Below are 17,416 nucleotides of genomic sequence, written 5' to 3'. Positions count from 1 at the left end.
CTAAATCACCAAAGGAAAAAGGAAGGAATCAGAGGGATAGCCCTGGTATAAGGGCTGGTTTATATTCAGCTCTTTCTCCAAAAACAAATTTTGGAGTAGCTCATGCTGTGTATCTTCTTAGATAGCCCTAGTGCATCTTTACACCCTTTCTACAGAAAGAATGCTGAAATATTTGACTTCTTGGAAACTACATACAAAAATAGGCTTTAAACTTTTCTTTTTTCTTAGCTTATTTTTTTTCACATCACTTTTTTTGTTACTTATGTAAAAAGAAATACAGCAAATTTTATTTTTTTACTCACAAAGTATTAACACAGAAGAAGTCTTTAATAAGGTGATATCAGTATATTATTATCTTCAGTTGCTCTCAATATTACTCTTAACTCATAAATTCTGTTTATTTACTGATTTTATTTACCAACTTTAACTTGTATTCACTATAAAAACAAACACTCCGTGGTCCTGTAACATATATTCCTTTATCAGACAGGCTTCATGAATCAATAGGAATAACCTCTGGTAATTTTTTTTTTCAAATTCATACACACAAAATTACAGTTATTTGAAGTATTATCTTACAGCTCCTTTGTGAACTTATTTTGTTGTTGTGGTTTTGGTTTGGCTTTTTTTCTTGTTAAAGTTCTACCATCAAGAAAAAAATGTCAGAGGTCTCAGTAGTAAATAAACAGCTCAAATAAACATTTGTAAGTTCAATTGTTTCTCCTGTTAGTTTCTTTGATGCCTTTATGGAATCTTGGCTTTCATCTCTCATCAAAATCTCCCTCTTTGGATTGCGACAGTTTTTCTAGTGATTAACCAGTATTTCAATTGCCATTTTCAGTTAAGATTGAGGGGAAGCAGCTTTCTTAGTACCTCTTACTCTTTTAAACCCATTCTAGCTCATCTGTGGGTGAGGTGTATTGCAAACCTCTATTGTGGTGGTTGATTTTCTTGTGTAAGAGACCTCCCAGTTCCTGTGTCTGGCAGTTCAACTAGTTGCCTTTTGACAAAACAACAACAACAACAGATTTCAATTAAACTGCCTGATGACTTCAAACATCCTTGTTCTTTTCTACCAGGGGAAACATGTGAAGAATATATCTATTCTTATTGGAGGAATATATCGAAAATATTTATTCTAACATCATTTTCAATGTAATTTCAAAGTTAAAAGGTATAAATTTGAGCTAACAGGAAGATAATCTTGTTTCTATGCCTAGAATCATAGAACATCCTAAGCTGGAAGGGACCCACAAGGATCATCAAATCCAACTTCTTGCACCACCCAGAATTCAAACCCTATGTCTAAGAGCATTGTTCAAATTCTCTTTGAACTCCAGCAGCTTGGGGCCATGACCACTGCCCTGATGTACCTATTCCATGCCCACTGCCCTCTGCTGAAGAACCTTTCCCTGCCACCCACCTTGCCCCTCCCAGCTCAACTCCATGCCATTCTCTTGTGTCCTGTCACTGCCACCAGAGAGCAAAGGTCAGGGCTGCCCCCCTGCTATCCTCATGAGGAGTTGTAGGCTGCCATGAGGTAGCACTGTGTTACAACTACTAGGACTCAGGTTCGCAGTTCAACTAGAGATTGTCTAGAAGGCTTAGAATAAAACAGAACTCATTTACTCAGCTTATTTTTTTTTAGAGAAAGTTTAATGTTTCATACTGTTCTGGATAAGTTACCGAGCTATAGATGACAGCTTTTCTAGAGTTGAAAGAAATTAAAGTACTGAGACATCCTAACAAAAAGTGAATTTGCTGGGAGTCTCAGTTTATATGCTGTGCATTTAACACAGACTTTCTCTGAGTTTTCTGGACCAACACTCTGGTAAGTATCAGAGAAATGCTGGTCATGATTCCTTCCGGCATTGACTAATGAGACATCTGGGTTTTGCAATAAGTATTATCAAACATTATGTGCCCATGCTTTGGGCAGTTGCCTGCAGGGCACTGGAACATTCTTGCCCTGCTTGTGTTATTTTGAAGCAGCCCTTCTCAACATGTGGGAAGTACAGAATTGAAGTGGAACACCAATGAGCTCTGAGACAGGCAGAAGTGCTAACTGGTTGTGAGTGAAATGCACTCTGAAGTACTCTAAAAGAAAAGTTAGTTTTTTGATTGCTCTGAAGCGCACAGAATAGTCTCCAGAGGGGAGAAACAAGTGGTGCTTTTGTTAGATGCCTGTCTTGTTTGAAATGCTGATCACTGCAAGTGGAGTCAAGAAGGAATTTTCTCTTGCATTAGGCTGTCAGGAATTTTAGGATTTTATTTTTTTCCATTTTATGTGTTAAATTCCATATGGCTTACTACTTTCTGGTATGATGTTATGTATTTCCCTCCTGTTATAGTGTAATGGCCAGCAGTGTGCAGGGAATAGATTAAATGATCTAGTTATTTTTTCCAGATAAAAATCCCACGAGACTCCATAGGATTAGACAGTGAACCGGGACATTACCTTCTTAGGCTGCAAGTTTTGTTTGTTGGGAAGGACAATTTAAAGAGGCTTCTTCCTCACTGCCTTCTACCTCTTACTTCTGTCTTTGCTATAACCATGCAATTTTTTGGATAGGCTTATGCTGAATGGTTGGTTATTAAAAAGAAAAAAAAAAGGAGGGGGGAGGGGTATTAGAAGAACAGGGGGTTCTTTCTTAGTTTGAGCTGCGTGGAAGTGGGGCATGACTATTTGTCCCAGCATTGTTGAGAAAGGACAGTGGTTCTAATACTGCTCCTAGCCCAAGAAATCATACCCACTAGTCACTTTGTGTTACCAGGAATTGTCCAAGAGAAAACATTGAAGAGGCAGGCAAGATGTGTGCCCCTGGTTAATCTTCTCCATGGTTGCCTGGAGCCCTAAGATGTATTAGTCTAGGCAAGGTGAGTTGGGAAGAAAAGAGGAAAATCATGAGGGAAGAAGTAATGAATTATAAGTTGAGAACTACTTACCACAGGAAGATGAAAACGGGGTTGCTCAGGGCTATATGACCATGGTTTTTGTGACTGTGAGCCTGAATATAATCAACCTTTTCTGCCTCAGAAGTGTGCTTCAAAAATTCAGGTTTAATTGGTCACTGTGTTCTTGTGGTGTACTAATGGTGGTATTTATGTTCATTTGCTAAGATTCAGCTGAACAGCATATATAGGATACAGTAAACAGCTATACTGGAGATTAAAAGGAATTTAGTAACTGTATTAATAAAAATTGAGGTCTGGAATAATTGTGTATTGCCCTGGTTTCACTAGAAGGAGGGCTTGTAATATATTTTTTTCCTTCTTAATTACTCTTTTTCTTTTCTTATGGGTGTCCCCAGCATCAGTTTGCTGATGGTGAATTAGTACAGTTGCCAATATTCAAACGAGTATTTAATAAAAATTCAGATAGTTCTGTTCAAGGTGAAGTTAGGGAAGAGGCTGAATAGACTTTCCTCATTTTTCTTGAAAAATATGTTGAATATGTTATCTCAGTGGAATACATCTTGTGTGATGTAGGAAATGTGTAAGAACTGAAAAAATGTGTTCTGCCACCTTGAAATGAACTTTGTTGCTGATTTTGTGCGGATCACCTCTAAGTAGTAACCATTCACCTTCCTTGCCTCTCATCCTACCTCTCATCTCATAAAGCTACTAGTATTATTTGTAAGTGGACTGATGTAGGTTTAAAATACATTCATGGTATCGCAGTTAAATATAGTTTGTCTATGCCTACAAGATAGTAATCTGCTTAGTGTTCCGTTTCTCTTATATTGCGTCTTTAACACTACTAAGCTGGTGGCTGGCATTTAATAAGCAATACAGTGTCAGTTCAGATGACAGAGGTTGCTCAGTGTAAGTGCTGTCTGAATAACAGATGTTGCAAGATCTGAACCGCTTTTTTGTCAGTCTGACCTTGAGTTCTCACTTGGAAAGAATTTGTGATGCTGCACAATTTTTAACTGTACCTGTTGGTGATATTTTTGTTTTGTAACTGATATCCTTTCTGTCTTTCCCTTGAACTACCTCTTATCATGAGTCGCCACCTAATTAGCATCAGCCAAAACCCCACATTCTTCTGGGCTTGATTCTCATTTCCATCAACATCGTTACATGTCTGTCTGGCTACAAAAACAAACCATTTTACTGCATGTAAATTACATACACGTTCACCTAAAACTTAGTATAAATATACAGGGATTTGCATAAACTTAAAGCATGCCATACACCACCTGTACTAAATTTAGGAAAATTCTTGATATAAATAAGTATCAATCCTTTTCTTTCTTTTTCCTAAGATGATATCCATTATGTCGGAGGTCAGTTGAGTTATTTTATTTGAAGAAATGCGTACATATTTCTTAATTTCCCTGAAAAACAATTTAACTGCAATAATTGCAGATCGGTATCTTACCTTTTGTACACTATCCTCCATACTCCACTGCTTTTGTGATGCATAAGTGATACTGTGTGTCAAAACTAAATTGTATGGGCAGAAGAAAAAGGATCTGAAAAAGCTTTACTTCTCACTGGAGCAGTGAGAGACTGACCTCATGTGGTGTAAAACCAAAGTTGCCAGGGGAAATAAAACAAACATCAAATGGAATAAATTAAATATCTTTGAAGAAATAATATTTCTTATCCTTTTCTGATTTTTCTTGGATGAAAAACCACTTATCTTTATTTTACTGGTTTAGATGGTTTGTAATGTGGCTGCTGTTAAAAGCGATTGACCAGTGTCTGTGTTCTCAAAGACTTCTTGTGTCCTGAGAGGGATGCTCTAACAAGCTGACCCCAAGACAGCAGGCTGGGAGCTGAGGTCCAATTATCCTGGCTGCTGCCTGTGCGTGATTTTAATTGAAATGAGTAGGAGTTTCATCTGAGGAAGTGACAGGATAATCAGTCTTGGTTTCTAAGCCCTTTCTGGCACTTCCCCAGCAGCATGCTCACTCTGTGCTTTCACAGCCTTGTCCTGTAAAATGAAGAGAGAGGCTAGGAAAATTATGAAGTAGTGTACTGTGCAGAATGGGAAGGGTGTTTCTAGCCTGTATATTTTTACATGAATAAATAATATTAATTCTGGAGATTTCTCAGGCAGTTCTGTTGGTCTGATTTATCAGTATATATGGAAACAACCAGGTATAGCATGTATGCATACAACTAAAAAATGTTCTGTTATTTTGAAAAGTCTCCTTTTGTATAAATAACAAGCATTTAATTTTAAAGAGTTTGGGGGTAAAATGGTATATGAACTCTTACAGGAAAATGTGCTTACAAATCTTTGGGTAATTCAAGTGACCTCCAAAAACTCTGTTCCTGTCCTGTAAAGATTTCTCTGTGTGCTTTTGTTGTACTCTATCTGTTCTTTATGTAGACTAAAATATCTGAATTATCAAAAAAATGTAGTGTTGTCTACATGACAGACCTCCCATTTTCTTCTTTACAGATCCTTTTGGAGCCAGGGGTGATACAAGATGTGCTAGCAGCTGGGAGTCATTTGCAGCTGCTGGAGCTTCTCAGTTTATGTTCTCATTATCTCATACAGGTGAGATTTATCTTCCTGATGATTGGTAAAGTTTTGTTCCAAGCCTTATTTCAGTAGGAGAACATTAGTAAACTATCTGGTGGAGCCTAAGTGGTAATATATTGGCTCTCAGGAGACTTGAATTCAGTGTAATATGGGTATTAATCTTTGGTAGGTGCTTTGTCCTCCATATGTTTTGTCCATTTATCCTGAAAACAAGGATGGTCCATTGATTAGTGTCAACACACAGGAGTTTGATTGCACCTTTCACCAGAGGATTTGCTTTCTTCTGTAGTTTCCCAATGTTAAGCGTTTCCCTGTTAGCAATCATGAGTATTGTGAAGCATTCAGATGATTAAACATTCACTACAGAATACTGATGCATGTTTCAGGGCACAACTACCTCTCACTTAATGAGTAGGCTATATTACAACAGCACTTTTTTATCAGCTTGCCTCATACCCATAATGCTAATAGTAATATCTACATTAGGTCTGTCATTGTGAGGCAAAAATCCTGAATCTAGTAAAATCATTTTATGCAATTGGCTTGTGTAGGAGATAGCTCACGGTGGTTGTAAGAACATAACTTTAACGTGTAGCTGTGAAAAATTTTATTAAGAAAACTGGTAATAGCAGTTCTGATAAACTATTTCCTTTTCTTTGTAATCTTTCATTATTCATTTCTGAAATGGATGGGCTATCTGTACCTGTGCAACAATTGGGTATGGAAGTACATGTCAGCACTGTGATTTCTGTATACCTTTGCCTTTCACCAGCAGAATGGCCTTTGAAATCTGTTAAGTGTTCTTGGTAGCACACTGAGCTGCTGAGTACCACAGGCATGCAGGATCTCATGCTAAGAGCCTCAGGATGTACTTGAAGGCTTTGTGTCTTATGGAGAGCCTGTTTGAGTGTAGCCTCGGGGAATCCTTCAAAGTATAAGTTAAGACACTTGGTATTAATTTGTGCATTATAAAATGATTAGGAAATTAAAGTAGCTGGTAAAGGACTGTTTTTTTTATTTATTTTTTCTTTTTTTCCAGTTCTGTTTTCAGAAATGTAGGGGAAGATTGAAATTTTCTGAGAAAAACTGATGTGGAATGTAACGGGATAGATGGTCATTTGAGAAACAAAAAATATAAGCCACAAAACCATTTGGCCTAACAGTTGTTAAGCAGGCATGGGAAGTGGTTATTATAATGAGAAGGAAGATAACAGACCTGAAATTGATAGTCATACTATATATTTAATGCTCCCCATAACAAAATCATTCGTGTCTTTGCTGCTCATGTACTCCTCTTCAGAAATTGGACCAAGGAGACCACTGCAGTAAAAAAGGTTAGGAAAATAGTAAAGAGTAGGGAAGGAGCTGAATACTGTAGTGCGGGTGAGGTAGGGACATGAGAAGATGGTGAGAAAGGAATAGGTACTTGCCCAGGTTAGGTCATGAAATAAGTTAGCATAAAGATTTGTGTGAAACTGCCTCTGATAACAGTAGCTCTTCCTTCAGCACACTCTTAATACTTTTTGATTCTGATATCAGTGGGGTGGAAGGTCACTATAGAATTAACAGTGCTTTTAGACATAGTCATTGATGTATAAGCCATAGCCAAGCATTTAGGAACAGACTGCTAATGAACTAAAAAATAAAGCAACTAAAACAAAACCTAACAACGAAAAACAGAAAACAATTGCTGCCAAATTACTCTGTTATTAATAGATCAGTAAAAAATCCTATAGAGATGACTGTCCATATGTTGTTACTCAGATAACGTGAAAGAGGTTCACTGTACTCTGAGTAGTGTGCCAGGAGAGGTAACTGGATCTACACTGATGTGAAAATCAAAAGGATGCTGGACCCAGGGCCAAGATTTTCTGTAAAGGAGGTAAGGAATAAGGAAGGGAGGAATGGTAGGCTGTAAGGTATTGTAGTGGAAATGTTAAGTCATGGCTTGAAACAGTGATTGAGCACCTGGTGGAAAGGCAGGGCCAATCCGGGGGAGCTCAGGTGTATGCAGTGCACTGGAGTGACTGGGAGCCTCAGACCTCATCTAAGGGTTGGCAGTAGTGGAGGCAAGGGTATATTGCTGGAGATCCCTATCTACCTGGTGCCTTCTAGGGGTAAGCAGATTTTTTCCTTTGTTTCTGTGTCCGCAGCTGCTGCATTTGAACTTATCCTCACTGTAGCCTAGGACTTTGCTACTCTACTATCATTGCTGTGTTTTCCATTGCTTTACAGCATTACAGGTATAGAATATATATTGGGAGACAGAGTTAAAGTGTTTTTGAATTGGTCACATTTTAAGATTTTGAATTAGGACAGATGTCTCTGGGATGACTGTAGTTTACATCATGTAAGGCTCTAGACTGTATTTTACTCTTTCTTCTGTATTTATTTATCAGGTTTATCTGAACAAGGTATACCTATAGACAGATTTGTGGTCTGAAAAGATCAGAGTAATGATGTATGTGCTTTGGTTGCTCTGCAGAGGTACAGTCTGTGCAAGTAATCAACCTTGACTTGTCCTGTAAGCTTAGCAAGCTAAGTAAGCTTAGCTTTAGCAGAGGTCGACAAAGTCCTGTGCGTAGAGTGTAATCTTACAGCGTCTGAATTACTTCTATCAAATATCTGCTTGTTCTACAAACAGTTTAGGGAGTTAAAAATTATTTATTGCTTTATTTTAGAACAATCTAAAAGTAAAATCAGTATAGTTAAAGAATGATTTCTTGAAACATTTACTCTTGCTGGATTTGGGAACTGGTGTATCTTGTCACATCTGACTTCTATGCTTTGGTACACTTGCTGGGAAGGGAGTAATTCTTGCCTCTTCTTTCTGGTGTTTTTTTCAGTCTCAGGATGCTGCAGAGTTCTTTGTTTACTATAACAGTGATTTTTATTTTTGCTGCTTTCTGTTGTTCAATTACCATGAACTTAGTTTAGCACAGTCTACAATACACTCAGAAAATATAGTAAGTGGGATCTAGCTGTCATTTATTATTGTTGTGGAATGATGATGCAGAGTTTTAACTTGTTAGGATTGTCTTCAATTTTCTGGAACAGATGCTGTTAATGTTTGAGCTTTTTGCACTTCTTGTTTTCTATAGATATTCCAAAAGTATATAACGTTTTTGGAATTCAGGGTATTTTTAATCTCTACTTAATACTTACCTGGTGCTGGTATTTCTTAGATATCAATAAGGGTTTTATTTGGCTATGAATATGATTTGCTTGTCCCGTAGTAGTACTGGGGTGTATCTATAGTTTGTGAGGTACCAAAGAAGACTCTACTGACCTAATTAATGTAATTTATCCTGTCAAATATGATTTGCACACACAGTGCAGATGCATTTTGAGCCAGCATTGACTTTTCACTGATCTCTTTAAGGAATTTCCTCTTAGTTGTCTCAGAAAAACCCCAACATGTTAATTTGAATTTAAGATACATTCTCTTTCCTATAGACCAGCCAGCTAAAAACAGTTCATTTAACTTGTTAATAAAGCTCAAAAAGATTTCTATAACAAATTGCTCAAATAATGAATATGGTATTATTACAAAATATTTTAAATCAAAGGGAAGACAGAAAGAGAGGAGCAGTCTTGCCCCATGCCTCCAGTTAGGTAATACCCATCTCACCTTTATGATAGAGTGACACTATGGAGGTTTCTGACAATGTCCCTGGTGTGCTTTATCATTTATGGACTTCACACTATCAAATGCTCTGTATCATCTACTGTTGATTCCCCTCCCCCCCCCCCCACTGGAAAATGTTTTGCTAATTTTGGATTGATAATTCACTTTTTAAAATAACTGTAGCTCAAATTTTCTACATTGCAAGCCAAAGAAGTGCCTACGCATTCCTTATTGTAGGTCCTAATTCCAGACTTAAGCTGTGCATTCTTTCACCCTAGCAGTGTCATATCTTGAACTTTCTTCCTCATCTTCTGCTGTTTGAGGGTTTTTGTTTTTAGCTTGTTTTGTAGAGAGAGACTTTTTGAAGCATGCTGCTATATTTTAGCTGAAATACATACATATTCATGAATCTCTCCTCTCATGATGTCTGCATAATTCTCAGGTACTTTAAACAGTGAAGCAAGGCTTGAGATCTCACACATCCATCTCAACCTAAACAAACGGTAAGGCAGCTTGATTACTCTTAGCTGTATTGCTGCTATTTAGGTGTGGGAAAGCTAAGCTGAAGACGTGAGCTCTGTATGTCTTGAATTATGCTTAAATCCATGGGTCAGACATGCATCATTTGCTTGCATAGTATACATTCAGCTCTGTAAGACTCTCATTCTTCTTCCAGCTCAAATCAATTACCAGTTTTGGCTTTTTCCAAGAAGCCTAAGGTAGAAAGCTGCAACCAGAAGATAGATGTTTATTGAATTTGGGGAGATTTGGGGAAATAATGGGAGAGTATTATCTGTGTTTCGTTTTAAACATTTAAGGCTTTGAAGTTTGGGGTGTTCATATCTGTCCTACTATAATATTGAAGAATAGAAGAGAAGGCTAGTGGGAGGCTTTGAATGTGTAGATGGAGATCTGAGAAGGGACTTCTTAGAGCTGCAGCCAGTGTTGGTGGTAGGTAGTGTGTTTGTGATTACTTATTTTGTACTTTAAAGCTTGTAATGTTCTTCTGAAGGGTGCTTGGTAACTTTTTTCTTATGCAGCAGAATATATGTTATGAAAGATTTATTCAGAACATATAAATGTTTGTTTCAGAAATGTGCCTGAGTTTTATATCATATTGTAGATGTAAGAAGATTCATCTTCTTCCTCAGCTGTTTACATATTCAGTAGCAAAGAGAACCACAAACTGCACATTATTTCAACAGTCTAAGAGTCTTAGTATGGAAGAAATGCTATTGAGGATATTAGTTTTCTCATGGAATTTCCTCCTACTGAATAACATTGACTCAGTCTTATATGGATATAGCTTTAGTAAATGGTTTTTAAACCAGAGGCTGATTTTCACTGACATTTAGAGAGTTGGGACGTATGGATTTCTGGATCTAAAATTTTAAATTTAAATGATTTTTCTGTATTTTCTGGAGACCAAGTCTTTATTGTCTTCAGCGGAGTTTTCTATACTGCCTGGATTACATTCAAAATAATAGGGCGATAGGTGTGGAAGAAGGCGCAGAACTGTCTAAACCAATGCACTAGTTTTAATCTGAGAAGCAGGATATGGTATGATTGATCATGGTTAGTTATGATAAACATACCAGGCTACCTCTTAGAAACTTCATTATGGTAGATGGGATTCTGCCTCAGCCACTTCCCAGCTACTACTAATGTCAGTCTTAAGATCTATAAAGAGGGGTAATTTAAACTGAATATAACACTTTAAACGAATGAATAAAATAAGCTGGGGGAAAAAAGAAAGTACTGTTCAACAGCAGTTAATTGGAATTTTCTTGGGAGTCTACTCTGTGCAGTGTGTTTTAGATTCTTGTACACAAAAGTAGACAGTGAGCTGTATCAGACCTGGAATGCGTAAACTAGATCCATTTAATGAGCTCACAAATGATAAAATAAGACCTCCTGGAATCATTTTTGGCAATAATGGAAGGAGGCAAATTGTTTTGGATTAGGGACATTTGATTTTTAGCCTTCTACTCTAGTGGTCAATCTAGGCTTATAAAACAAATTTGTCTTCCTTTGGCATGCACTTCTAATGATCTGGATCTTTTCTTCAAGTAATTTTAAACTGTTTTTGATGTCCTTACAAATTAAGTTGTTTGTTACTGCTTTTAAAAGGAGCAAGCATACAAGTGAATCTGCAAGGACTATGTTTGACTTAGCTTTGTGGTGGAGCTTCATAAGCTATTTATTTTTTTTAAACCCAAATTCCCCACTTAGAGCTGTGCCGGCAACACAATCTCAACTTTCAGTAAGATACAGTCCTTCAGAAATGAGTCAATTCTTACACCAGATATTGAGAGCATCACCTTGTATTTCTAAAAGCCCCAGATCAGTTGTGATTTTAGTTTCTGGGTTTTTTATATACAGCAAATTAAACTGCTGGGGAAAAAAAAAAATCTGAAGATCATCTAGCAACTAAGGCTTGTGGTTATTTTTTGTGGCTTTTTAAAAAAGATAAGTGGTACAGATTTTTTTTTTTAATCTCTGTACACACACAGAATTAGAGTAGTGTTTTATATATAGCCAACACCATCATACTTAAGTAGGAGTGGTCTTGCCATACAAATAATACAAAATAAACAGAAACGTCCTCATGTTTTGTTGGTTTTTTGTGTTACGTGACCTGTTCTGGCTGTGATGGCCTGTTTCTTGAAGGTGCATGTTTGGTCAGTTGTAGTCACTTGAGCTGTTGACAGTCATTAGGAAAGCTCTTGCACAGAGCTCAAAAATAACTTGTGGAATTTAGCTTCTTCTTCTCTTACTTAGTCTGCCTAGACATATTACGGAGATATGAATTTGCAGACGTGAAATGTGAATGCAATTCTGAGGATTCCAACTTAGAATGGGACTTTTTTTCAGTTGGTCTCAGTGAGGGAAGTAACAATGGTTTACTCAATCTGTCTGAATCCCTTTCTTTCCATGGTCCACATTCTGCTGATTAGCTGTGATGCGACTGGGGATGTTGTACGCCTGGAGAGCTGGCTATTAGGAGAACATGGCCACTGTGGTCAGCAGCCCTCCAGCTTTGTGTGTATTGTTCTGCTTTTCCTAGTGGAGTACTGTTTGGCAAAGCTGAACTGCAGCTGCTAATGGATGTGTGAAAAATGGTGCTGGGGTTTCTTAGGTTAACTGTTGCTGTAAGATTAAAAATCCGTTTGTCTGCAGTGGGCTGCATCAGCTCACAGGAGAACTGACAAGTTGGGAGGAAGCAGGTACTGCTCCTTCTTTTCTAAGAAAATATCTGTCAGGACGGCAGAACAGCTTTGGCTTGTGTTTTAAATGGTACCAAAGAATCCCAATTGCTTTGCTGTTTCCCTCGTTGCCATTCTCACATCGTTCCCTGGCCTGTGTGGCCTACTGTGTGACCTGTCTGTCCCCCAGCCCCTGAAAGGCCCCCACCTCTGGGAGCATGCCACTGGTTTTAGAGAGCTGAGAAGAGAGGCTGATGAATCCCAGAATGTTTAGCGTATGGAATTCTTTGGTTTTATTACCATCTGATCAATACCGATTTTTTTTATGTCCTCCCTCTCTCCCCACTGCCTTTTGCTTTTAATTCTCCACACCAACCGGGGCAGTTGAGATGCACGAACCAGAAAATTACACGGCTTATACCAGGGTAGTGCAGCTCCCCTTATCTGCTGGTGCTATCGGCAGCGTGCAGTTATCAATCTGGCAGGAAAATGTGTTTGATTGCGAGAGGTGACACCAAGAGGTCGAATTGCTGCACTCAGCTGGCAGAGGGTCCTGGCAGCCCGCCTGGGCAGCAGGTGGCACTGTGAGTCCGCCTGCGGAGCGGTGAGCGCAGAAATCGGGAAAAATGAAAAGAAAAATCATTTATTTTTACTCCGTATTAGTCTTCTGACCTAATCAGTAAAAAAGTCATTATTCACACAACACTGGGCAATATGCATTGTAATTTTTAACAAATAATAGGAAACTGTTAATGTTTTCACAGGAAATACAGTTCTGTCTTGCGCGGCAATGGTCATTTATCACTGCACTTTGTGAAATCACTCATTTGTTCTAATTTGAATGTAAATGACTCTAAGGTTTTACAAATAAGGTGACAGACTCACATAAATGTAATTGCAGGGTTCATCTCTCTCTTTTTATATATCACTCATTAAGTTATGAATTAAATACATCGTATTAAACCAGGGGCATGTCCAATGATGATATTGTAATGGCAAATTACTCTATGCTATTAGAGGTGTATTTTTTATTCATGGACATTAATTTGTCATTAAGCGGCATTAGTTTAGCACTTTTATGTGGAAGACGTGACCTGAAAGAGGAGACTTACAGTTCTAACGTGGAAGAACGGGCATACAGGCACCACATAGACAGAGCCTTTTTACCTCCTGTAAAGAAGTAGAGGGATGTTTTATTTAAGTTTGCTTTGATCTAAAACAATTTGAGTTGTGTTAAGCCATTTTAGCAAAGGTATTTCTGAAATATGATGGTGCTTTGATTATAAAGTATTTACCAAGATGGGAAAAGCCAGAATGCTAAGTACAAAGAGGTGACTATAAATCATTTGTAACCTATGAACCCAAAGAGAACATTGGACCTGAAGTGAGTTACAATCTGATTTTATCTCAGAAGTAGTGCTGTGGTAGATAGTTGATTGTCCAAACTTCCTTTTCTGTGTATTGGCTTTGCTAATTTTTTTTTCTTTCTTTCTTAGCTATGAAATAAATCTTTTACTTCCTCTGTACTTTTTGTTTTTAAATGCTCTATTATTATTCTCAAGGGGAGCAATTTCAAGTTAAAGTGTTACACACGAGGTAAACCTTTCTCAAGAAAAGGATTGAGGAAATGTGTTATTTAATAGAATTTGAGAAGCAGCCTGGCACTTGAAGTATTAAACTGAAGAAAACAGTGGATGCCTCAATCCACTCTATCTTTAAAAGATATTAAAAAAAAGCATCGCACAATTTATTTTCATTTATATTTGGTTTCAACCATCTCTTGTTAAAAGCCTGAACTTTATAACAATCTCAATAACTGATTCTTACCCTCCTATTTCAATTTGTGTTTTTCTGATGGTTTAATCATTGCTGTAAGATCCATCTGTCTTAACTGCTCGCAACACCCCTAGCTACTGTGTTGTGCTAGTTAAGTCCAATTTGCAAAGGAAATGCCCAGATTCAAAGCCCAAGGTATACAGAAATATTTTTAGGAACAGAAGTACCCCAAGTAACTACTTAGAAACCTAATAAGAGAGAATTATTCTTCACTAAAATATTTCACTTCATAGGAGAGAAAAAAAAAAGGAAAAGAAAAGCGAAGAAGTTCTGTGTAAAGCTGTTGATATTTTCCAGTAGATCTGTTAGCAGTGGTAAATGAGACAACTTTTCAGCACAGTCCATCACATATAGTGTTTAAGCACAGCTGCGTAGTAGCACAAGATGCTGGGGAACCAATACCTTGCTTCAGAGTTATGGTCTAGAATAATTCTGTTCAAAACAAAAATTCAATTTCTGTCTAGTGTGGTAGTGAACAGGTCTTGCACCCAAAATGAATATAAATGTATATATGCTGTCTTATGGAGTCTTCAGTCAATATGTAACGAGAGCTCTGAAACTTAAAAGTTGTCCTTATTCAACTCACCAATTCTAAAAAAAACTAAAGATAGAAACCTAAAGATTAGTGGTATTATAAACTTCATTAGACACGTGTGTTATAACAAACTGAAAAATGTTTGTAACTTCATTCACTTGTGTTCCTGTATAATCTATTCTAAACATCTGTTTATTAATTTGGAGGAATTGCTGCTAAATTTCCCATCTGTTAAACCAGTCTTTCAAAACTCGGGATTTGTACCACAGAGTGTGTAGGACTGCTGAGGTGGCACTGGATCTTGCATTACTTAAACTAGGACTTCTAATTGCATTTTATGGGGAATTGAGCTAGTTGCACACATAATTGTCCCTACTGTAATTTTTACAGGAGCAGTTGTGTCCTCTGCATTAGAAAGGTAGTAGTATGTTGCTGATCTTCCCTTTGTAAGTATTTTGACTTTTGTCGTGAAATTTTTCAGAGCTGCTCAAAGGATATTCTAAATGCTAGTTCAGAGTTCTCTCCTTGTATACCATAAGCTGTTCCACTTATAAACTCAAGGACTTTTGTACATACGCAGTACACAAGCACACCTGTTTATCATGGGAAAAGTGTTGTAGTACCCACAGACAGGTCCAGCCTCCAAAACTCATCAGGATAGAAATTCTCATTGACTTGAAATGGCATGTTGTAGACATGGCGAAAATGAGGGGAATACACCCAGTGTCATAGGCTTCAAAATTAGTGTTTATATGTGCAATTTTGTTTTTTGCCTGCCCCACAATGTTTTTACTCGTATTTACATCATTACTGTCTTCCTGGAGAATTGAAGTATACAAGGAGTATACGTATATAATGGTGATACCAAGGACCTCTAGAGACTGATATTGAACGTTCACTATAACTGGGTACTTGAAAGCTAGTGTTGTGAGCTTTAACCTTAACAACGTATTGTGCAACATTGGTGAAAAGTCCTACTCAAGATCTGGACTCATTTAGCCCTGGACCAAAATCTGAATAGTGAGATGGTACTTTGTGAAAAGGAATAAAGCAAACAGCCAAAGTGATCATAGTTTAGGGTGAAAGTTCAGAGAAAAAACAAACAAAAACCCAACATCTTTGTAGTAGTCTCTAAACATCTGTTGTTCTGCTTCTAGAGATGGTTGAAATCTCTGAAATTCTGATATTTTAGCAATATTTCTTATGAAATTTTCATTTTTAAAAGGATTAATTTTTAATTAACATTCACATTATAATTATGGATCAGAAAAGCATTTTTCACTGAGTTCTAGTTCATTTTTGATAATCATTATTTTTAGCTTAGGTACTCAATATTTTTTTTCCTGCAGTTACCGTATGACCCTCTTCTAAACGTCCTTCCAGGTTTCCCATGGCTTCGCTTCCTTCTGGTTGTGTTTTGTGGAGGGGTGGATATGGAGTGTAGAAGAAGACAGGGCATATACTTCTGAATTTTGAGGTATTGTAGTAGTGAATACTTGGAGTTTGGCCCTGCAGCAATCTATTATGCTTATAAAGTTGTTGGCTTCCAAGTAACATCTTTATGCCAATTATAATTTTGCCATGTATTTCTTTATCCTACGTATATAAAGCAGTGATTAAATATTTTGCGTATTTCTGTGAAAAATTCCTTAGTAGTAAAGCATAAGATTCTAATGTTCTCTGTTTGGGAATGGGAGGATGGATAGCTTTTAATTCTTGGTAAGAACAGCTAGGAACTAAATAAAGAAAAATCATTTTGATTTTTGAACACTCATGCTTTCCTGATGCTTAGCACCTCCAACAGAGTGAACGTTCACATTTTTGTTTTTGGTACAACTTATGACATTTTTGACACTGGTGAGGGTTAGATTAGATATGGGAACTGCTGAACTGGACATTGCATCAAGGCTCATTTTCTCCATTTGAGCTTTGGTAATTCTAGGTTTTCTGATTTTAGAGGGTAAGAATTACAGTAATTTCTGACCAAGGAAGTAGTAGGTGAATCCCTGGACAAGTGTTTAAAATACAAACAGAAAACCTCTGATCCTATTGAATCATAATGAGCTCTTATTTTATTTTTTTAATTCAGAGCTGCTTCCATATTTTTTTTTTCAGTTTTTCAGTTTTCTTCTCATGTGTGGACTACTACCTACTAATCCTCTCTATACTGTTTCCCTCCTGCTATCAGTTCTGATTATCATGTAATAAACTTACTGATCAGGATAGATGCCAGTCATGAGAAAAAGATGTTATTTTCACTGCAAAATTTAAGGACAGTGTTGTAGAGAGGCTTTATTTTACTGAGGCTGAACATGTTACAGACATTTTTCTGAACTGCAAAATATCATAGAATTATTTTATGGTTGGAGGTAGGGGAAGAATTCTGTAGCAACTAAAATGTTGGAGTAGGTTCTAGGTTCTGCTTTTTGTACCTTTTACATCATGGAAAATTTCTTACATCATTTTTCTGCCTCCATTTTTTCTCTTTAAGATGAAAATTTGTTTTGATTTAGTGCTGTGAGCACAAAACTGTTTAGTTATTTTTGGGTGGTCAGATATCGCAGAAGCACAGAGCAACCTGAACAAGTAATAGTATTCTAGATGAAATATATTTTGTGGCAGCTTTAATGTTGTCTTTTTATCATTCATATCCTTATGATCAGATTATTAATTCATGAGTACCCTTGTATCTTCCTGCAGCTGCAACAAGT

At 37.1% G+C, this 17,416-nt stretch overlaps 1 protein-coding gene across 11 annotated transcripts in view; it reads left to right on the top strand.

Moving 5' to 3' along the window:
- Positions 1–17,416, top strand: part of KLHL32 (kelch like family member 32) — a 114,155-nt gene that overhangs the window by 43,181 nt on the left and 53,558 nt on the right. For 9 of the 11 annotated variants that reach the window (XR_005858574.2, XR_005858573.2, XM_046939258.1 and 6 more), the window contains one exon: positions 5,417–5,515. Coding sequence is in view for 6 of the 11 variants with exons in the window: in XM_046939258.1 (XP_046795214.1) it covers positions 5,417–5,515 (99 nt within the window). In the remaining 5 variants the exon portion in view is untranslated. Of the gene's footprint in view, positions 1–5,416; positions 5,516–9,570; positions 9,632–17,416 lie in introns of those variants that run through there. The other 2 variants (XM_040697931.1, XM_040697932.2) reach the window with 2 other exon arrangements.

The sequence above is a fragment of the Gallus gallus genome, chromosome 3 (assembly GCF_016699485.2).
Source record: "Gallus gallus isolate bGalGal1 chromosome 3, bGalGal1.mat.broiler.GRCg7b, whole genome shotgun sequence".
In the NCBI taxonomy this organism is placed as follows: Eukaryota; Metazoa; Chordata; class Aves; order Galliformes; family Phasianidae; genus Gallus; species Gallus gallus.
This window is presented reverse-complemented; position numbering and strand designations above follow the sequence as displayed.